The sequence below is a fragment of the Centroberyx gerrardi genome, chromosome 4, assembly GCF_048128805.1.
Source record: "Centroberyx gerrardi isolate f3 chromosome 4, fCenGer3.hap1.cur.20231027, whole genome shotgun sequence".
Classification (NCBI taxonomy): Eukaryota; Metazoa; Chordata; class Actinopteri; order Beryciformes; family Berycidae; genus Centroberyx; species Centroberyx gerrardi.
Window position 1 is genome coordinate 24,265,049 of NC_136000.1, and position 23,126 is coordinate 24,288,174.

The window sequence follows — 23,126 nt, forward strand, 5'->3', positions numbered from 1 at the left end:
CAAACAAAAGGCATGGTTGTTATAATATAGCGAGAGTGGTTTTCCGCTCTCTCCTTCACGTTGTGATCACTGATGCAGTCAGGGCCCTTCTGCCGGCTTGGATGTTGAAGGAAATTATGTCTGTCATTGACACCATGAGCGAGAAGCTGGAATCATGGCGGCTAACATGGAGGTGACGACCTACAGGGGAGGACAGTCTGGTCACTGTCCGCTCACCTGGACGCATGCCTAGTGGAGGCTACACACACACACACACACACACACACACACCCATACATACACATACACTACAAATAATTCCACAATATGCATATGCATTATTACGTATGCATACAATACACATTTTATTCATGCATGAGATGCAAAGGTGCATACATTATACAATAATACAAGACACAAACAGTACATACTGATAATCATTTAGTGCTGGGTGTTATAGACTTTTTATAAAAATTTTGTGTTATACATACTGTAGTGTTTGTTCCTTTGCCCTGAGTCTGGCTCTGTTTATGTCTATCACGAGCTACCTACGTGCTTAAATAAACCTTCTTAACACTGATCCTTGGTCTGCCCCATGCTGCCTATGCCGACACTTCATCATCAGCAGCATAAAAGCAGCCACTGCTAAAATAGTTGAGCAAAGAGTCAAAGGAACAATGACAGGAAAAAACAAGAAAACAACCCCAGTAGTTTAGCCCTGTGTGAACTGACAACAGTTTCAATATGAAAGGTAAAGCACTGAGGCTTTTTTGTGATTTCATTTGCATCGCAAATAGTCTCTCCTCTCCTTTGTCCTTCCCTTTTTATGGCCTACTGTGCAGCGTTTTATTGACAACGTGTATGCACATGGTTGTGGCTGTGTGTGTGTATGTGTGTGTGTGCGTGTTGTGTGGGGGCGTTTTGTGTGTTTACTGTTCACAATGCTGTTCCTGGCTGACTGGGAGTCTGGCAGCGCTCTCACCCCTGTCAGGATGACGGAAAGAGAGCAGGTAGGAGGTAAAAATTGAGCCATTTGTTTACAGCGCAGAGTGCCGGCACTCAGACACGGAGAGGGCAACGCCGCCGCCGCTATTCAGAAGACCCCCCTGACACCACACCCCCCCCCCCCCCCCCCCCCCCCCCCCCCACCACCACCACCACCACCCGCCACACACACACACACTCGTCCCACCCCCCAGGCTCCACAGGTCGGACAGAACACAATGAAACGGTCATCATAAACACAAGCCGACCAGAACAAACCACAGACACACCGAGCGCTCTCCGGAATGGCCGCTGTTATCAAACCCACTGGGGGGTGACCTTCCAAATGTCAAAGACACAGACCCCAGAGCCGGACCAGAAGCGGTTAAACAGAGCGCCTCGCCACTGCGAGCGATTATATGACCTATTATGTGTCTAAAGAGCGCAGCCGGCGGTGTGTGTATATGCCTGTGATTGGTTTACAAGCAAGTTGATGGACTTTTAGGCCCCAAAAAATCGGCGAGTCTGAGGTACGGGGATGGCCGCGTCAATCCCATCATGCACAGATCTCAGGTGGGCGATATTTGTAAGGCAGGGGGGAGGGAAGAAGAAGAGCCGGGAGGGAAAGCCGGGCAGCGGCGAGGTATTTTTAGTGGCTGACTGGTGAGGGAGTGGTGACAGGGGTTACAGCTAAGATGGAACATGCTGTCAGATCCGCGTCTTTACTGAGCTGAGATATGGCGGATATGGAGTGGGAGTGATGGCACTTTAAAAACCTATCAATGTTCCGCAGGTGGATCATGCCGCCGAGGGCTATTGACGAGCGCGCATTCAGCTGGATACACCCGTTTGCGCCGTCGCCAAGGACAGCTCACCGCAGGGCATTCTGGGAAAGATAACTCGCGCCCCTAGCTCCTCTTCTTCCTCTCGCCTTTCTAGTCTGCCGCCTCGCCTTCTCTTTCTCCCTCCTTCTTTTTTGTGTCACTTAGCTCGCTCCCTGCCTCTGCCTTCCTCTCTCTGCACTCCGCAGGTGTGATGAATAGCCGTCTTACAGCTTGGTGACACCCTAAGAGAAGGTAGTCATGAATCTTTAATGTGTCCTGTTCATAAATTACTGCCGCACCATCACCCCCGATTCATCCTTTATACATTTGCTTCCCTCTCTCTCTCTCTCTCTCTGTCTCTCTCGGATGATCATTAGGGCATTTTAGTGTACTGAGCTGAAAGTGTCGTGAACTCACGGAACAAAAATCCCAGAGCGCGTCAAGAAGATTTGAATATATTTGGGCGATCAGAGGTGAGACCGAGAAGTGCGAGAGTTTGCTTGTGTATCTGTATTTGTGCATATACGTGTGAAAGTTGTGTGTGTGTGTGTTTGAGTTTGCGTGTACGTCTTTGTGTGCATGTGTTTACAGTATATGTGTGTTTACATGTCATCACTGAAAACCACATATCTCAAAAATTGTAACTTTTCAGAAACTAAGAAAAATTGCCTTGTTTTTAGCTTGATGCCAATGCATTTTTGAGTTTATCTAATGGGTTTTTAAAGGGTTTCATCAGCCCAAAAGGTCTGAGAATTTTCTCAACCCATAAAGAAGCAGGTAATCCTTCATTTGAAGTGAAAACATGAAAACATGAGGGCCTATGTGTCTTACACTGCACTACAGTGTATGTTACAATACATCTTGGTTCGTACATTATGTGTGTGTACATGCCATGCATATGTACTGTATGTGCATGTGTTTGTGTGTGAGGGCGTGTATATGTGTGTGTGTCTCTCTGTGTTTGAGGGAGAGAGACTGATGGAGCCTTTGTCATTGACTGAGAGCAGAATTACTGTGGCAGCAAAGTCACGTCCTTGTCCATTCTGCCATTTTCACTCCCAATGCTATATTGAGAAGTGTCATTACTCATGTCTGACAATGTGTTGGAGACCTAGTGAGAAATAGATACTATCACCAAGGCCAGCGTCGGCCAGTGTTGACAGGGATACACAGACATTCAATTTGGATTGAGCTATTGGAGGTATTGCAGGTAATGACAAAGTAAAGAGCGAACGAGGCAGTAGAGCTTGGGTAGAAAATAATCCATACACACATGAATAGATTGTGATTTTAATTTTTCCCGATTTAGAATCAGTTCTCAAGTTAAAAGTAAAAGTCACACCGACAGATTTGTTTACACACACATTCACCTGATATGACACTACTCATCTCAGCTGTTGACAGCACACTGTTACCCAACTTTAGGTATATTCAACAAAGCATAAACACTTTTCATTTTATTCGACGGCATTAGCAGGCAGAATGGGGATGCAGCAAGACACTCCAGATAAATGACACTTATTCATACCATTTAATTAGCTAAATTAATTAGCATGTCAATTAAGTGAAGTATTACGTAATTTCAATCAGGAAGACTACTTATCATTCACTCATGCTTTCTCTTTACCCAATCAGAGTTGGTGAACACTTCCCTCTCTTTTTCAAAGAGCCAATCGTCTAAGTGACGGGAGTATATACACGCCACCTACTACGCTATTGCCCTTCTCTCAGATCTATGCTGTATGCTGCTGTCATTCCAGTCGCTGTGCTTACCTTCGTCCCTCCACCACCCCATCACCACCAATGTCCAGGCTGCAGAGGAACTCCCCAGGGGGACATCCTAATTCCTACGTCCGTCCCGGATGTACTCCTAACTTCACGAATGGGAGGAGTTCCTCCATGGAGCTTACGCCAAAGTTTACATCTTGTTTTATGTCATGAATAAACTTTTCATTCGAGCATTCATCCTAGTCTCTCCTGATTGAATTAGTGTTAGTGCTAATGTGTGTGTGTATGAACTCACCTGCAGATAGCGGTTTGGAATGTTCATTCAACAGAAGCTACATTCCTTTGTCAAATCAAACTCCCTATGAAAGGGCTGTTGAACGCACCTCAGCCAGTCAAAACAGCGCCTATATAGCATGTAACAATGTACAAGTTGAACATAATTAAACACAAAATGTGCACACTAATTGTGTAGTCATATGGCTTTATTTCTTATTAGTTCTGGAGCACACAGATATGTGCATTGTCTTAACCAGTTCTTTTATGCTTTTGTTGCTTGTTATAATTGTTTTTCTCTTATTGTTCTGGTACCACTGGTTATTGGTGTTGTGTTTTTGCATTATGTTGTTTTAATGTTTTCTAACGTCATTTTATCTGTATTTTATTTTATTTTTCCTTGTACAAGCACTTTGTAACCTTGTTAAGAAAGGTGCTATATAAATAAAGATTATTATATTATATTATATTATATTAGAATACACATTGTGTGTGTTGCCTTAATTCTTCCTTGCTGAATAAAATTTAATTGTTTTTGGGTCAGTTGTTCCCCTAAACCATATCAATGATGCACATAATTTTATATCAGAATATACAGAACATTGGCTGTAGCTACATCCCTGAGCTCGTAATCCCCTAAGATTCAGGCTGAAAACAAATTGGTCATTTCAAAGTCATATCAAAATGAAAATGAGTTGGCCTCCGGTGAGGTTCTTGCAAATATTCAGGCCAATGACGGGCCATCTAGTAAAATCTAATCAGATAGAGACTCTTTCATGGCATGGCTCAGGTCTACTCAACCCCTTAGAGGGCTAGGTACAGACCAAAACAATACACAGGCAATCTGACTGATCCCATTCTACTGTACAGTGGAGCATTTCTATCTTGATGGAAGTGGAAGTGGTCTATTCCAGGATGAAATGGTCATGACTGATCACTGAATGGGGGGCTGAGCATGAAAATGATGTGAACCTTGCGCTACGGCTGGTTTAGTCGCACTGGTTTTCCAACCCAGTTGAAAAATTGTGGGAGACTCTGCAGGTGTTGGAGACAGCCATTTCCATCTTAATAATCAAAACACCATTAGGTGGAATTTCTCATAGAAACACAGAGGTTCAGATACTTGTACCTGATTTTCCTTATTTTGATATTTACCTATAGAGATGTGAGACAAAACATTTTTTGCAATTAACAAGGCTCTTTTAATTATGTGCATAAAGAATTTGAAGGTCAAGGTAGAAGTTTCTTGCTGGTTTTGTAAATTATGCTGAAGTGGAACCTTTTGGCTTTCTCTCCAGTACCTACTCACTCCCACACATAAAAGCTCACCCAAAAAAAAAAGTGTAAGTTAGTGGATATATTAAACAATTGGTGGGAAAGATGGAGGGCGAGGAGGAAATAATGTAAAAGAGATAGACAACAGACAAAGGCAGTAAACAGAATTAACAAATGACAGCTAGAGAGCAAGCAAAAGACAGATAGAGAGTGAGTGGGATGGAAATAGAAAAAGAGAGAGATTATTTGTGTTGTGCTGTATAATGTGAGCTGTTGTGCTGCGGTAGCAAGATGTCACATCTTAGTCATCCCCAGAAAGCCTTACTGAACATTGAAAGCCTAGTGAGAGAAAAATCTATTTGCCATTGCAGGATGAGGATTTTGCTCAGGATGCAATATTACATTTCATTCAGTGTGCAGAAACGGATGAAACCTAACAAAAGCAAAATAAATAGGCTTTTGGACTCAGATTATTTTGCCTCTTATCAGTTGTTACATTTGAATGGTGCCTGTTTATGCCCCCCGAAGGCAAGAAAATGCCCTGTTGTTCTGCATAACACAGCCAAAACAACACCGAATAATATACACAAAAAAGTCCATATCTTGGTGCATGCATTTGTTAAATTGAAATGCATTCTTCCATTAATTCACATATTGATCGCTTGCGAAAAAGGGGAATAAATTACTCTTTGAATTCGGAGTTTTGCTCATAATAGGAATCATTCATCAGCTGCTTCTCTCCCTCTGGGCTTGTGTTACACCAAACTAACAGCCCACACCGAGGAATTAAAAAGTGATTCTCTCCACCTTCGCTCACAGCACTTATCAATTATCACCAGCCATTATTTTCTGCCACGATACCATTTGTTATGCCAATAAATTCACCCTGGGATGTTTCCGCTCTGCATTAGAGAGGAAACAAAGGGAGGTTTGGGCAAATACAAGCTCCGACTCTGACAGGAGTACAACAAAGAGATTTAAATAAGAAAAAGCGCTGATGTGGGAACTCGCCGAAAAGAAAGCTGCTCTTCGGTAGACAAAATGAGTAACGGGGAAGAAGCATCAAGGCATCTTGAGATTGGGGATTTACAGCTCAGCATCCTGAAGTGGTCAGTCTTGTCAGGAGACCACAACTCAAACCCCTGTCTTATTGGAACAAGCTTTTAAATATGCCATGTGTTCGCTACAGATTCCTCAGAAGCTGTTGCCTTTCTAAACACATGTTGGATGGACCATTGGAGAGGATGGGGATGCAGGGGGGAGATCAGTCATCAGAAAGCTATGAGCCACGGACTACAGGAGATGGACGGAGAGACGAACTATAGATTCTTTTTCCAGTCCTCCTCTCTCCGTCCCTCCCCATCTTTCTTCGGCTGATTGGAGCCCCAAGGAGCTCAAGGAGTTTCCGCAGATTAATTGATAGTGAAATAATGAGAGCTTTTAACCACCGTGCCTCACTAGAGGACTATTCCTCTCTCGCACGCTGCTATTAGCTTACGTAAGAAGTCCTCTCCTCTGCCCGGCTCCTCCGACAAGCTTTTTGGTCGCCTTCCTTCTCTCTCTACCCTTTGCCTAATTCATGAGCTCCGTGATTGTGTGTGTGCTCAGCAATTAACAGTGGAGTAACTCTACTTTTAGGAGAGACAGAGACATTAAAGTGTCTGTACACAGGAAAGGGAGAAGACATGATCTGACATATTAAGCTCCCCTGGCACAGCTTGATGGCCTCTCACAAAGGGAATTCATAAAAGATTAAAAAATAAAAGAGAAAATGTTGAATGTTGGTGGCCATACGACTTTCCCTTGTATCAAAAAGATTATCTGCCCTTGTACCAAGGTATTTCAAAACTCCGGGTGTGATACTGTATGTTTCCACTACCCAATTATGTTCTTTGGTCACGCAGTAACATTTTGTACAACCTATGAATAAATGATTACACTTCTAAATGGTTGATAGCCGATCCAAATATGTACGATTAATTTTTAATTATACTGAATAATGCGTTGAAGTGACAAAAACTGAAACAGTAATGCAATAATTAATGAATTCTCCAATTTAATTAAAAGTAAATATCCCACGAAGTTAAATGTCTCGTGGAGATGATTCACAAACAAGAACGTCTCACATGAACACACACAGTGGAAGGACCGTACGGTCACGTTAGACACAAGAAACTCCCCTTCCCACACATATGACTTGCCAAAGACTAATTCACTTATATCCTGGACGGCTTGCCAAGGCAACACCCATGGACTCGCTAACCGAATAAACGACGGCGAGAGGCATAAACAAATGAGGGGCGAATGACGCCGCGAAGGGGATGGAGACATCAGTTCATTAGGCTCCGGGCTGGAGGAACGGCACCAGCAGGACACCGAGGGCTGCAGCGGGGAAGACAGATGATCTGTGAGAGGGGAAGGGAACACCTACTGTACCTGCAGTCCCTGGAAGCTCTTTCTAATCAAGTTAGTGGCTTTGGACGGAGAGGAGGGGGAGTTGAGGTATATGGAGGATATGAATGAGGGAGAATGGTGTTTGTTTAGGTGTGCAGGGTTTTGAAAGCAGGCGCTGGCTGTGGGAACGAATTTTGGCGGGTTCTTACAGACAAAGGACACGTTTGCGGGAAAAAACGAAGCCCCACCTTGGCTTCGAACTCTGCAGTGTGTACAGGATTGCCGGCTGAACTAGTCAAATTTTTCATACACCAGCCCCCGGTGCAAGATCGTCTGCAATTGGTCTAAAATGTTACATGTTTGCTTGTGTTGCCTGGCAGAAAAGCTTCTCCTTTCGTCTTCCCATTCACTGCCTTTGTGTCATGTCCCTTTTTCTTCTTCTTTTCCATTTTGTCAGCGCAAGATATAATAAAACAGCTTCTAAATCCTCATACTCCTAAGCTGCTCTTTCTCACAGCCATTGCCGTTTGGGTGACCGCTATTTCCGGCTCCCCTAGGTTACAGTTAACCTCTTTAATCTTCATGCGCCCTCACACACACGCAAATTTGTATGCGGCGGTGTACTCGACTGTCTTTTCAAATTCCGGGCCAGTTCTACTCCGTTGTAAGTATAAGCTCTACTCACCCCGAGCGTGTGAGGCGACTGAACCGGCAGTCCAGCGACGTCCACCTGCGCCATGTCATCTGCATGCGCGCTGAGCCCGTGGATGAACATGAGCGGCCCGCTGCGCAGGACGTCCCGCCGAGGAACCAGATTCAGATCCCCATCCACGTGGAAGCTGGGGTCCGACACCTTGAACGTCACGCCTTCGTTGCCCGCACAGTCGTCAAACTCGACTGGAAGAAATGGACAGAAAGGACGCATGTTATGCCCTCGTAATCAAACTGCGAATAACAGAAACATCCAAGAAACAAAATACACTGGGGAAGAAAGTGATGGCATACATACACTATTAGGAAAAGAACTTGAAGAGAGCCGAGAGATCCACAAAATCAAACCACTGTAATTCTCAGATATAAATTCAGACAGATGCCCTGGAGAAAGAGCTGATGATGTTCTCGAAGGGCTTTGTGAGCTATACTACAATAAAAGTTAGTGATCACTATTCATACATCTCATCATAATATTCATGACTCGCTGCACCACATGCTGAGCGCTGTTAGACTTCATCATTTGTCTATCTTGCTTTTATATGACTTGTTGCGTTTAGAATGCACGTGCCGCCATTTCAGGGCTGCATGAGATGAAAGTAGTGAGGGCTGAGAAAAGGAAAAGTGTCACCTTTGAGTTGTGTGCATGTGAAGAGTGAGCATGCACGTGCGTGTGTGTGTGTGTGTGTGTGTGTGAGAGCCTGTCTTGTCTGACTGAGGGAGATACCGCCAAGGACTCTACCAGGGTTTATCCCTTCTGATCGTGTTCATCCTCTCTTTATCTCTCTCGCACACTCCCCTCGGTGTCGCGACATGATCCCCATGTCCTCCCCCAGCCTCAGCCCCTGACAATCCCCCCCCCCCCCTCATCCTTCACCTCTTCTTTACCTCCATCTCCCATGAGGCTTCCTACTGTTTGGCATCCTGGAGGGAGGTACTGGAGGAAGTCCGCACGTGTGCATGCGTGTGTGTGCGTGTGGATGTGCACATGTGCTGTTGATTAGCAAAAGCAGGTAACAACAGAAATCACGAGGCATATCCCCCAGCCTCTGAATGAAAGTGTGGGCACATTTCACATCTCTCCATTTTTGCTTCAGACATATGGTGGCTTATATAACTCTTCATTATTCATTTCCAATTCTGTTTGAGATCAGGATTGCTTGGAATTATGATGTACGGGACACTACACATGGCTATCAATATTAATGCAGCAGCATGTTCCTGGACCGGGGATGTTGTGTATGTTTGTTTCATTGCAGCCAAGACTCCAAGACACCAAATAGTAGTAAGATCATGGTGAAAACGGCTAAAAAGGAGGAACGGAAGATAGGCTCTACCGTTCCTCGGGGACGATGCCTCTGCTTGGCTGTCAAGACAATGTCCTACATGATTCATCAATTATGGATGAGATCCTCTCGGCTTAACATAAGGCGGAAAACTCTGGTAGCTCATGACCAGCTGAAGGAATTCCTTCACGGAAGATCTGTAAGTCTCTCCTCTTTATGCTCACTTCACATCGGGGACTGAGAAGTCATCTTTCTGAGGAAGAAACGGGTTTAGATCTGAGCCCATAGTTATCAAGCCTCTCAGAGCGGCTGATTGTGGATCAGTACTGCCTCTCTGAAGATACTTGATAAAAACCAGCTCCAGTCCCCAGTGCACGTACTGCAAAACTTCATTGCTGAACCAGCTCATTAAAAGTTGAAACTACTGCCTTGATGCTGAACTGTTAAGTAGCTCACCACCTTATGGATACAATGAATTTGAATTATTCCCATACCAATACCCTATGTTATACAAAATAGTAATGAACACCAATTAGCATCTGATTCGGTAAGACATCGGTCTAACTTGCAAACATTTCTCCTATGAAAATGCAGGATCAAGTACAGGAGGTGGCATTCCAATTAGGAGAGCAAGAAGCATTTCACAAAACTGTTGTATTTGTAAACACTTTCATTGAGCAAATCCACCGGTGCATTATTTGGATCCGATTCAACTCTCTAAACCTTTCTATTTGCCGTATTATGCTTTAGGGATACTACTGCTGCTAAAACTACTACTACTGTAATAAGAATTAGAATGATACTACTACTACTTCTAATAATAATAATAACAATAATAACAATAACAACAATCATCTTCATCATCATCATGCTAATTTCAGTTTCCTCTGAAGCTTGTTATACAGGCCACCAACCACCGATATCATTGCAAGGCCGCAGAATCACTAGTTCCATATTCATGTCTGCCATATTTAGTGGCAATACCCAGTTTGAATGGGATTACCACCATATGTGCAACAGTCCAACAGCATGTGTGGCATACATTTTCCATTCATCGCAAAATGTCATTGCCTTTCATTTTGGGGATGAAGTGTGGACTAAGCAACAACCCCCAGAGGATTTGGGCCTTCATGACTGATGGTCCTAATGAATACAGATTACCACGCAGTAGGGGTAAAGCTGTGCTTCTATTTAAGTACAATGGCCACCCACTGCCATAATTAACACCTATTGCTGAGAATGCTGTGACTGTTATTGTTCATATTTCTCATCCCAGCTACTGTATGTAGCTGGGATTTAACACAAGCTGTAAGAAGACTCTATGTCTGCCTATTCGGTCCCTCAGCAGGACCCCCCCCCCCCCCCCCCCCCCCCCCTCCCCCTGCCTCCCCCTCTTCCAACCACCCACCCCCGCTGTGTTGCCCTGTACCTGACCTGAACTCACCTCCAAACCTCCACCTCCATCTCCCATCACCCCAGGACCAAAGTGAAATTGGAAAAGTCCATGGTTAGCACTGCGTGACTAAAAAATCAATATGACTCAAATCTATCAAAGCACTCATTCAATGCACTTAACCTTTGCGACTGTTTAGTGTGGCTTCTTTTATCTCTCTGGCTACAGACATTTTAAAATCTTCCCTCTGGACACAATCGTCTTCTGCCAGCTGGAAGAGGAGAAGAAGAGAGGAGAAAAGCAGTGGAGTGGAGAATAGAGGAGGGGAGAGGAGATGAAAGGAAAGGAAAGGAAAGGAATGGAAAGGAAAGGAAAGGAAAGGAGAAAATGAAAGGCTACAATGGACGCTGGGGGAGAGATAGAAAGTCAACAACCTACTCTCCAGGGAAACAAGGCTCCATCTCAATATTCAACTCTCACTTCTAAACCAAAGCATGAAAGATGTGTTCATTTCCATTCCCATTACAAGCCTCAGATTTATTTCAATAACATGGGCGCGCTCTTTATAGCCTGCAAATTGCCGCGCCAAACAGTGTCAGTGGCATTTCAAAGGCAGCCAGGGAGTGTTTGATGCTATTCTAATGTTGTCAGGTTTTGGGGGGATTTCAGAAGAGAGCATGGTGAGCGGGCGGCTTTGAAGTCAGGCGACAATGACAGAACGCAACCCACCCCACTCTCCGGCGCCATCACCACGCACCCACTTTCTTTCTTCAGAGTGCTGGCTCAGGGTTGAAATAGCTGTGCACAACATGGATTAGGGTCGCCAAAATCCCTCACTGATGACTCGAGAGGAGAGGGGGAGGTGTTCTTCCACTTTTTCCTCAAGTTTGACATTCAAGTTCCTTTCAGGCTCAAAAAACCCCCCCGTGGAGCCAATGAATGGCAAATGCTCCAGAAACTTGGTCAATGAGGGCCACGGTCATTTCGGCCTCTGATCGGCTATTCCATCAGCTTTCTCAGCACCTAATTTACCATTTCGAAGTTCTCTTTTAAGTTCTCAGCGAGTGGAAATATATACAGTGTATAATCTGGGGATTGTGTGACTGAAAAGCAACCCCCCTCCCACACACACACACACACACACACAAAAAGAATTCAATTGAATTTACAATACCAACAAACATTTTACACCTTTTACTTCTTTGCAAATGATTAAAAAATGACAAGCTACTATCATCCAGTGATGTCTCAGGAAGTGTTTCGGCACAAAATCCCTCCGTGAAGCTGTATACTTTTCTCTTTATCCTCAAAGAACTAAACTGAATCATTTTACTTGAGCATTATATCAATTACCTTCGAAAAGAACAGATCTATCAAACATTGTCCAAACAAGCCATCAGACGATTGACATCAGAACGAATACGTCTACACGCAAAATAGCAAGCTTGAGGACGCCCAACCTTTTCTGCCTCTCACTGATGATGCAACATGTTTTGACATCTAACAACATCATCCATACATATTTACGTTGGCTCCGTTCTCTTTGTCAGCCACAAAAATTGGATTTGTGCTTTTTTTTCAAGTACTAAAGTTTTCCTGTGAGGTGTTTCTGAAGACAATTTTCTGCGTTGTAACTAAATGTCAAGTCTCCATGATGGGAGAAGATGGGAATCGGAGGAGTAATCTCAAAGGTGGCAGCGCGGGTGTGTTTGAGCTGATAGCTGCCGCGTCTAACCAGAGAGAGTGTGCTCTGCCTCATGAAAAAGGCTCAGGAGAGCACAATTCTCAAATAATCACCCGGCATTAGAGTGGGAGCTGCTTTTGAAAATGTATTTACACCCTGAATTGCATTTACCCCGAGAGTTTCCCATCGCGGAGCATTGTGTGGAAGCCATTATTGAGATTCAGAGGGAACAAGGCCCGGGCTTTTCATCCGGGAAGATAACGATTTGAGGGATTTTACCAACCGGGGTGTTATAGGACGACAGGATCTTGCATCTGGGGTTTTAGAGACGATTAACCCCCTCCCTCCCCCCACCGCCGCTCCACCCAATCCCATCACCCCTCTCACACACACACACAAGTTAGCGTTTCAGACTTGAGATTGCTAATCAGCAGGGAAGGTAGGAAGTGCGTGGATCGTGAGTCGTTAGCAAAGCACATTTTATATCTCATGTCACTCACAGCAGCCTAATCGCGTCCCCTCCTGTGTGTGTGTGTGTGTGTGTGTGTGTGTGTCTATTTGCACAAATTCCAGGGCCCTTCATCTTGTTCTGATGTATTGCACTGTCCACTCCGCTGGAGACTAAAGGCAATCTTAAAGTCCACTTAACTTTCTAATCTGAGACGGCATCGTCGAGTTCAGTGATGGGATGTTAAAGGTCAGCTAAGCATGCTAACTACTTTGTTAAATGTTTCTGTCCTGTCAGTACAGACAGTGCATCTCAACTAGCTCTACTACTCTCCCCTTCTCAGCCACCATTATGTCACTGTGGCCTCAGTAGCTGAATGACTTGTGGAGATTTTATGTTTACACACACAAACAAGCATAAGCATACACATTCAAAGTCAAGATATATTGTTAATTTTCAATTTTGGTGTGAATGTCATCAATAGCCCCCATTTAAATATATATACTGGGTCCTTCCAACACCCCTACCTGACAAAAAGAGTATGCACTTCACTTTTCCACTTTTTTTTAGGGCAAGCTTTCGTTTCTATCAGATCAGAATGGCACATTGTGTTATTCTTACCCATTCTTATCCAACACTGTGGGTTAATTACTGTGTCTCATGAAAATAGCTCATGTTTACTAAGGCTGACAAAGGCTGACAAAGAGTGACAGCCTCTCTCACTTATACTCAGCGGTAAATTGAATCCAAAAGGAAATGGCTGCATTTCAATCCACAATCAAAAAATGTATATTTAACTGTAATGTCTGTATATTTGACTTTTGACACAAACAGTGGGTCAAATGTAAGCCAAATATGTTTCTTTGAAGTCACAATCCCTTGTTACTGGTTGATATCCATACTTTTTTTTTTCCTTTCACCTCAAGGTGCATAATCTCAATGCATTTCAGGTGACAGAAAAATAACTACCTAATTATAATATACAATGTGCCCCCTCCATGTGTTCTTACAAATATAAGTGTTACAGAGTGTCACTGTCAACTCATACCTTCGGTGAAATAATTCCATTTTAAGTCCCTTTTTTTCTTGCCACAATAAAAACTGTCACAACAGCAAAGTAGACAAGTCACACTGTGCAGCACTGACATTCTTAAAATTATTTAGTTGAGGTTCAGATAAAGTTTTGTGGTGAATCACCGTCTTAGAAATGTGCAAAAGCTGATTATGATAAGCTGGCACTTACAAAATAGATCAGTCACTAACAGCTTAACAGCTTACTTGAAGTCGTTCTACAAACTGTGATACACAGCCGCAGCTGTTTGGTAATACAGCAATCTCGTTCAAATCAGAACAACCATCATTCACTATGTACATGAGGGGGTTTTTCTGGGTGTAGCTGGTGCTTAGATACACATTTATAGGAATGTGACACGTAATACGCATGCAGAGTGGCGGTGGTTTGATGGTTTGGTTGGTCACATTGATCTGTGAGGCTCCTTGTTGCCACAGTGGGCATCCAAAGAGACTGTTAGCTCCATTCTCTTACAGTCTGCTGTCTGCTTCTCTGTGGCTACAACCCAAATCTGCACTTGAGGTTTGTTTCTGTGTGTGCGTGCGTGTGGTCACGCGTGTGGAAAAAGCAAAAGAAGAGAGACAGAGATAGAGAGATAGATTGAGAGAGAGGGAGAGAGTAATGATGGTGAAATAATGAGGGCCGGCTCGGTGCTTTCTCACTCGAGGCTCTGGGTGATCCTCTTCTCGTTATCACCCTGAGTTACGGCCCGTCCACCTTACCAGGCCAGGAATGCCAGGACACTGCGGCCACACATGCACACACACACACACACACACACACAGACACACATCACAAAATAATGAGCCTAACACTTGTCTCTACTATTCTATTGGAGTCCCATTTAAACTGACACCAGAGGGCCCAGGGCATGACTGATGACCGGCCACCACCATGTGAACAGTCTAATGGCCAGCAGGTTTTTTGACTGCTCTGGTGCACTTACCGCTGCATGCAGTTCACCGTGCGTTCACATCCCTCCTCAGGCAAGGCTGCCACACCTCTTCATTCTCGCATCACTATCTACCATTTTTTTTTAAATATACACTGAGAAGAGATAGACTGTCTACTCTTTGCTTACGTTTGCATGTGAGGTGCAGGTGGAGGCGCACCTGCAACACAATAGCAGGGCTGCGGATATCGGCGCTGCCCCAGATGCTGTGGCTTCGGTGCCAGAGCCAGGCCACGCTTAAACGCCGTAATTTCTGAGCAATGTACGTTTGTCATCATCGGAGTTCCGCTATTTTACCACAGGCGCTGCATGCTACAGTAAATTAGTGCAGAGCTATTCATCCACCCTGAATGGAATAGCTTGGAATACTAGAGGAATGAAATGACAATGAGTTGATTGAGCGACAAAGCGTTTGCAGGTTTATATCTGAGAAGGTTTTTGATTGGAGAATAACATGTGTCAGGATGTACAACACAAGAAAGTCCTTATTATATCAATGTGCTGCACTTTAGAAGCTAGAGACTATAGTCGAGTAACTGGCACTATAGTGTCACTATGGCAAAAGCACCTGAGTCATTGATAAAATCCATGTTGTGCTGTGGGTGACATGTTGTTGCTCCTTCCATACAAATAGGTAAACACAAACATGCTTGCTGCAATTATGCCCTCTATAATATTTCAATGGTGATATGGCCAGTCTTCTAAAAGCCAGTTCACATACTACTGTTCTACGCCAAACCAAGGGGGCAAGACAGTGGATCTAGTCCCATTGAAAATGATGATGCGCTGCTCTCAAATTAGTAACCGGATTTCCTTCACCATCCTATTTAAAGTGAGCAAAAGCTAAAACTGATCCTGGGTCTCTTCTCTCAGTCCAATTCATTCTCTAAAATATAAAATGTGAGATGTAGGTGGTTGATGGAAGGTCAAATAATACTGAGGTACAGAGCTGCAAAGGAAGGAGTGTGACACCACTGTTACTGTCCTCTCATCTTCTAAGTCTATCTATCTATCTATCTCTCTCTCTCTCCCCCATATTATTTAATTTGGATATTTGGGAGCATAATGTTCAGCCTTGACAAAGCAAGGCAAACAAGAAAGAACCTTGGGCTCATTAGATTTTAACAAGGTTCTCTGAGCATCGCTCCCCTGCCATAATTGCTATGTGTATTAGCCCCCCCCCCCCCCCCCCCCCCCCCCCTCCGACGGCTGCAGCGCTCTTGTTTATTATCTCCCACGTTTGTCAAGATACAAAGAAAGTCACAGTCAGACTCCTCTCCTCTCACTCGCTGGCAGTCAAAAAAATTCACACACAAGACAAAACCCACAGAATTGGAACTGTCTGTTGACCTCATTATTTCCAACAGCGCTTCACTCTGAGGTCTGAGGCAGATAATGACGGGGAAATTGTACTTTCATGTTGCAGAGCTCCGTTTCTGACAGGAATTGAGCGTATATTAAATATGCCTCCTTTAAGTGTTGTGTCAGTTCTGATGTGTGATTTAAGCTGTGACGTGAGTGAACTTGCCACCGTTGCTCAGTGACTGTAAAACACCTTGTCGGTAGGAAGGTAAACATGATACAAAATACTAGTTAAATTTCATTCATTCATTCATTCATTAATTTGTTCATTCAGTCAGTCAGTCAGTCAGTGAAAAGACAAGCTGTTCAAGTTCCTCAGACCAAATAACATGCTGCACACACCTATTGCTACAATGCAGCTAAGAAATAAACAGACAAAAGCACTCTGACAGCAGCAGTAAACACTCGGCTCCTGTCTCCCCAAGAGTTGGAACTGCTTAGGCCTAAAGCCTAGGTCTTTGAAGTTGCCTGTTTCAAGGTTAGACCTGTTTAAATCTGAATTCATTTAAATTCCCATTTCAAAACCCGTCATTGCACTCTTCACCTTGTTTTTTTATGTGGAAAAATAAATGAAAATGTATCAGCGTATATCTACGTGATTCAGATCCCCTGAAGCCTAGCTTGACAAGGTTAACCACAGCAATGGATCTGAAGGGAGCGACCGACTGTTATTCCAGCGCCATAACAAACTTCAATCACTCTGTGTTTGTTTGTCAGTAGCAGGGCAAGGCTTTTCATCAAAGAGGGCCAGGGCAGTGATGGCTGCCGGCAGATGATGGTAAGATAGCCTACCAGAACTAAGACGTAGAAGCATTGCTCCAGTCAGACAGTCAGACAGACAGAAAAAGAGAGATCAAATAGTCAATTAGCCGCGGAGCTACGCGGTAGCTTTGCACGTCTCTGCATAACAGCCGACAAAGCAACACGATCACCAGCAAACCACATATGAAGATAGATAATTAGTCAGTAAAACAGGCACCCAGTCGGTCTGTCAGCAAGCCAGCAAACCAGACAAATGAAGATGTAGTCAGGCAGTCGGTCATCTATCTATACCCCACCAGCCACATACGCAGCCGGGCAGCCAGTACGATGGATGCACCGCCCTACACAGCAACCCTAAAACTACTCTGCCAGTCACACAGTCCGGCCAAAGTTGACAACCAGTCAGTTAATGAACCAGCAAACCAGCGAGACGACCGGCCAGTGAGGCATACAGCATCAAACAGCGGTTAAGCTCTGAACAGGTCACCCGGCCAATAAACCACAGATAAGCTCCCATCAGTGGTTTTGGCTGGGAGGAGAGGAACGATGTCCCCGGGGGTCACGGGATAATATGTGATCGTGGGGTGTGTTCTATTACACTGATTGATAGTCGGACCTAGAATAATTGTTTTGAACTGAACGCCGTCAAAATAATTTTCAAGAGCAGAATGCCATTCCATATCCTTTGAAACATATGATTACAATTGACTGACCATCTGGTACTGCAGGAACTGCAGTGCGGCGCTCTTAGCAGACTTGTAAATGTACCTCTAAATATTATGTACGTGTCTGTATGTGTTACATACTGTGTATGTGTGTGTGTCTGTGAGTACGTTCTTATTAGGTGCTCGGGCAGGAACACCTTGAAGAGCCGTTCTGTGTGTGTTCATCAGTGCTGGTGGAGTGTGTGGCTGCATCTGTACACACAGGATTAGCCCCAATGAGATGCCAGATGGCGTTGAGATTAAACGTGCGTATATTTACTGTTACTTTATGCCACTCAAATAATGCATATCTCCCCTAGCACACCTGTAGTATATGTGCATAGGTGTTCTTCAAGCTCTATTATGGCCAATGCAGAGGAGGTGAGATTTGCCAACCCATTTAACAGCCAAGAAGAAAAAGCAGAAAGATCCCTGCCAACAGCAGTAACACCCAGACCTGTCAATCAAGCAACACCGCTCAATGGACACACACATAGGAATACACAAACACACACACACATACATACAAGCACACACGCGCGTGCATGTAAACACACACACACATACACACACATACACACACACACACACAAGAACACATACATGCACACACAAGCCGACACAAGCACCCAACAACGCATTCAGGCATTCAGGCAGATCGATAGGCTTTCAGGAAGCCAGTAACACCCAGGTTGAGCCCCCGAGGCTCTGGCCAAGTTGTTCAGCACTTTCCCTGGCCACTCAAGGGGAGCCATGCTGGGCCCGGGGCCAAGAGCCAAAGCCAGGAGGGAAGCATAAGAGTAAGAGAAAAACTTTTGACAGAAAGTAATTCTGCCACTTCTATGACAGGGGCCATCATTATCTCTTTAGTGAGTGCACAGTTCACTTGAATGTCTGCTTGAAGGTCTTGTGGAGGTATAGCCTTTGTTAATAATTAAAAGTGCACCGTCAAGTCTTTTTGGGCTTAAAGGATAATACTGGTGTGGTTTTTTTTTTCTAAGTTTGTGCCAATAGTCTAGGTTGCCCCTCTCCTTTATATTATTCCTGCTGGTGTCTGCACACAGTCAACATAGTTGGAGATATTGGGGCTCATTTTCCTCCCTTCAGAAGAAGCCGTTTGCTGCCATTCATTTTTGTACAATATGAAAAACAATTTCCACAGACTTGAAAATTTCCTGAGAAAGATAGCCCATCACATTAAGTTTCTCTGTTTTATTGTTATTCAGTTGTGGTGTGTTGTGTTGAGTGTTTTCTTGTCAGTGCGAACATTTCAGGCTATTTGATTGGATGAGGGAGTCTCACACTGTGAACATAGGATGTAGACAAAATGTTTGGCCAATTGCTGACATCCTTTGTGATTATGTTACACTCTGCTTACTGTCAATCACTTGACATCCACAGGAAGTAATAGAAGTCTCCGCCAGGAAATAATCCGTCAAAACATGTTGCCTTACACACTCTACTGTTGCATCCATGTCTTCTTATATTGTTTGCATTTGTTAGCTGGGACAGCAGTTAATTTCAAGCTCGTTTTGACGCAAAGTTTGATTGGGGGAAATGTAAACTAGTTGTAGACAGCAGTAAATGGGCTATAAATCTAAACAACACCAGTATTCTCCTTTAAAACTGAAAACATAGGGATGCTGTTTCTATCCCTTGCAAGTGGCCTTTCAATTAAGGAATAGGGACAGTGAAATAACACAAAGCAGCTGCCTCTTTCTTGTCACTCAAACATAAAATTGCTGCCCAAAACTATGAGTAATGCCTCTTGTTGTGAAAGGAAGACATAAAAGGAAAGTGCAGAGAGGAAGGTATGAAATAATGAGGTGCAGATACTCATGTGGATGGTTTGTTTGTGACAATGAAAGAGAGATGCGCGCCAGGTTTCATGGCTGTCCTGTGCTGCAGCTGCTGAGAAATCCCACGTTTCTACACTACACACACATTTACCAGACAGTACTCCAAATGGAAGAAACCACCACATGCAACCATATATTCACACGCACGGCTAGATTTGTGCACACACCCACAACAAATTTTGAAGGAAAACAAAAATCACTGTGCGAGTGTGTGTTTCCCTGTGTGTGAATGACAATGCCTATTGAAAGCATGTACTACAAATACAAAAGCAATACATGTACTGCTGTCTCTTCCAAGTAATATTACAACACTTTAATGTTAAGTTCATATTCTAAATTATGTATCTACAGACGCTGATGTTCATGAGCAGGTTCCTAGCTGGTGCAAACTGCTCTGATTGACTGTCGTCTCGCATCATTCCATGCCATCAGTTACTTTCAGAGTGTAGATAAGCCAAGGCCTGGGCAGGAGAATGTAATATTAATCTTGACAGTTCATATCTGCTTGCCAAAATCTGCTCTCTAAATTCCTTCAAAGCTGCAATTAAAAACATCATGTTACTAATTGATGAACACCCTCTTAGTGAACAGCCTGCATTGAATTAAACATGTGGAGTTTATTTTTCATTCCGGGAGTGCTGCGAATGATGTTTGTTAGACCTCCTAGCAGATGTACTGCGATTTGCATCAGCAATGTAAATTTTTTTTCTCTGTTAAGTAGGTTAGGCAGAGCCAAGCCATGAACATAGCAAGGCGGCAAGCGTGATCTTCTTGGAGGGTGAGAGAGAGAGAGAGAGAGAGAGAGAGAGGGAGACAGAGAGACTAGGAGATCAAATACCAGCCAATTGCACCATGATTGCAGATGGGGTCTTGGCACCACTGTCCCTGTGCCCCGGATGCCCTGTGATTGCAGCCTCTACAGGCAGCCTCTCAGGACCGCTGATGCCAGCTTGAGTGCCAGTGGACCAAGATGCCAGTTCACAGCCAGCAGCAGGTGTGCTGACAGGAAGGTGCGATATCCCTCCAAATGGCATCCAAGGTGAAAATTCATAACTGCAATCTACTTAAAAAAAAAAAAAGTAATGGAGGTTTTTCTGACAAGGAATTTCAATTCCGATGAATTTATTCCTCTAAAGAAATATGAGCAGCATTATCTACTGTCAAAGTAATCCTACAGAATGATGTAAACAAAAGAAACAGGTCTTCTTTGCTTATGTAGGCCTATGTAAGAATGAATGTAATTGTTTTTTGCTCTAGATGTGAATATGTTTTGATTTGTAGATACCGCCCCTAGTAGGTAGGTGAGCCTATACAGGCCTAACCTATTTAAAGCAAGTCACCAACAGGTGTAACCAATGACCTAATGAAGCCTACAGGCAAAACATTTCCTTTTCTTATCAGTTTGCCAGGCTGCATATTTTTTATTTGAAATGTGTAAAATAAATCATTCAATACCGTATTTCCTCTAATAGTGGCCGGTAGTCAATTAAAAGCCGGGTCTCCGATAATGGCCGGGGGTGTGGTCGACATGAACAAATAAAGGCCGGCCCCAAATACAGGCTGGGGAAAAAAAACAAAGGAAAAAACAACGGTGGATACTGGTAAACTCCTGGTGCCTGTTATATAATGTAACTGTAGGTTGTAGTAACGTACAAGTGCCACAAGATGGCAGTAGCTGTATCCCCATTCAAGTTAGCAGAGGGCTAACCGGATGTTAGCCCGCTCGGCCGGCGGAAGTCTCTGGAGCATGCCGTCATCGATTACCGTAATTATCGGTAATGCATTGCAGTAACAAAAAAACGGCTACCTAACGAACCCCAACAGAAGCAGATCAGAAAACAAGAAGGCTTCGTACTAAAATATGAGCAAATATACTTATCAAACAGAGGGAATTAGAAATAAAGGCCTGTCTCTAATATAAGCCTGCTTCCAATAAAGGCCTGGTACCCTCTGCAGTTGAGGTAAATAAAGGCCCGGGTCAATATTAGAGGAAATACGGTATATCTTTTTGAGAGGGCTGATACCTCTTTTTTGGATTCCTGAATTGCCTATTTGAAATCAGAGAAGCCGTATGTACATTTTCTTATTCAGCATATGGTCTTTCTCAGTCATTTCTTAAAAGTTAAGCATACTGACTCTGTAGAACACTTCACTGGCCAGCAGGCGTGTCGGGAATTTGCATCTCCCATTTTCCCACCTTCCTCATAAGACCTGCTATATGACACTCATTACTCATCTATCACTTATCATTACTCTATTTTAGCCAAGCAAACATTTTCATCGAAACTGAAGTTCATTTACATGTTTTGGCTGAGGGTGTGCATTAGGGCGTATGTATAGCGACGATATTCCTGACCTGATATTCTCAGAGGATTCATAAATTATGAAAACACTTTGCATGTGATTCCTGTAAATGTCATTCAATGTAAATTATGCTGCGAAAGATCCATAGTCTACATGCGGAAGAACAGTATGATCATTATTCCAGTCAGAAATTCTCATGGCATTTTCTTGTGTCACTGATGATTTGTGATCTGCCATACAGGGATTTGCTGCGACTTCAGCTTTACCTTCAACTCTGTCTCCCTCTCCTCTCTCTCTCTCCTCTCCACTGCCCCCCCGCTGTTTCCTCCTTCCTCCCTCTCCCCGCAACACCATTCCCTCCATCCTCCGTATCAACTTTCCTAACTTACTATCGACCAGCAGCCTCTAGTCACAGGTTGACCCATATAAGGGTGTATGTAGCTGTGGGCCAGAATAAGTCTACTAGGAACCTCTCTGGATTTTTCCTTTACATGGGTTCACTCCTCACACACACAATCACCTTCTCCCAGCAAATACATTCCCATCACACGCATAAATACATGCATACATGCTCACATGCACATACATATATAAAAACACATGCACAAACACGCAGACATACAGACACACACACACATATACACACACACACACACACAGTTGCATAGCCATACCAGTAATGGCCTTTCCTGTAATTACAGTCATTTGTCAAAAAGCACACCTTGATTTATAGTCAAATTAAAAATACACCGGAAAAGAAGCTGCAGGTCCCGGTAGCTCCGGCTAGAGAAGGTGATTAATGCTGCGCCATTACAGGCGTGAGAGTGGCATGATCCGGATATGCACCCTGCCGAGCAGAGAGAGCGGAGCGAGAGCACCGATCCACACATCCACAGACTGCGGATGACACAGAGTGGTGGTGGGTGGGGTGGTGGTGGGCGGGGTGGCGGTGGGGGTGCGGCGGTGTGGGCTGGGTGATATCACCAAAATTAGTAAGTAGAGCAATAGTGTGTGAGGCACAGCTGTTCTCCAGTCGCAGTAAAGCTAGGCTGTGCTCTCCATGCAAGGAATCTCCTTTTTATTTGTCTTTTTGCCTTTATCTGTTCTCTCTTATTGTGCTAACTGGTAAATA

The 23,126-nt window shown here is 43.9% G+C and overlaps 1 protein-coding gene across 1 annotated transcript in view; it reads right to left on the reverse strand.

The window, feature by feature from the left end:
- The window catches only part of cdh13 (cadherin 13, H-cadherin (heart)), a 221,948-nt gene that overhangs the window by 192,994 nt on the left and 5,828 nt on the right, over nt 1-23,126 (reverse strand). The window contains exon 3 of the mRNA XM_078283279.1: nt 8,143-8,354. Coding sequence (XP_078139405.1) covers nt 8,143-8,354 — 212 coding nt within the window. The remainder of the gene's footprint in view (nt 1-8,142; nt 8,355-23,126) is intronic.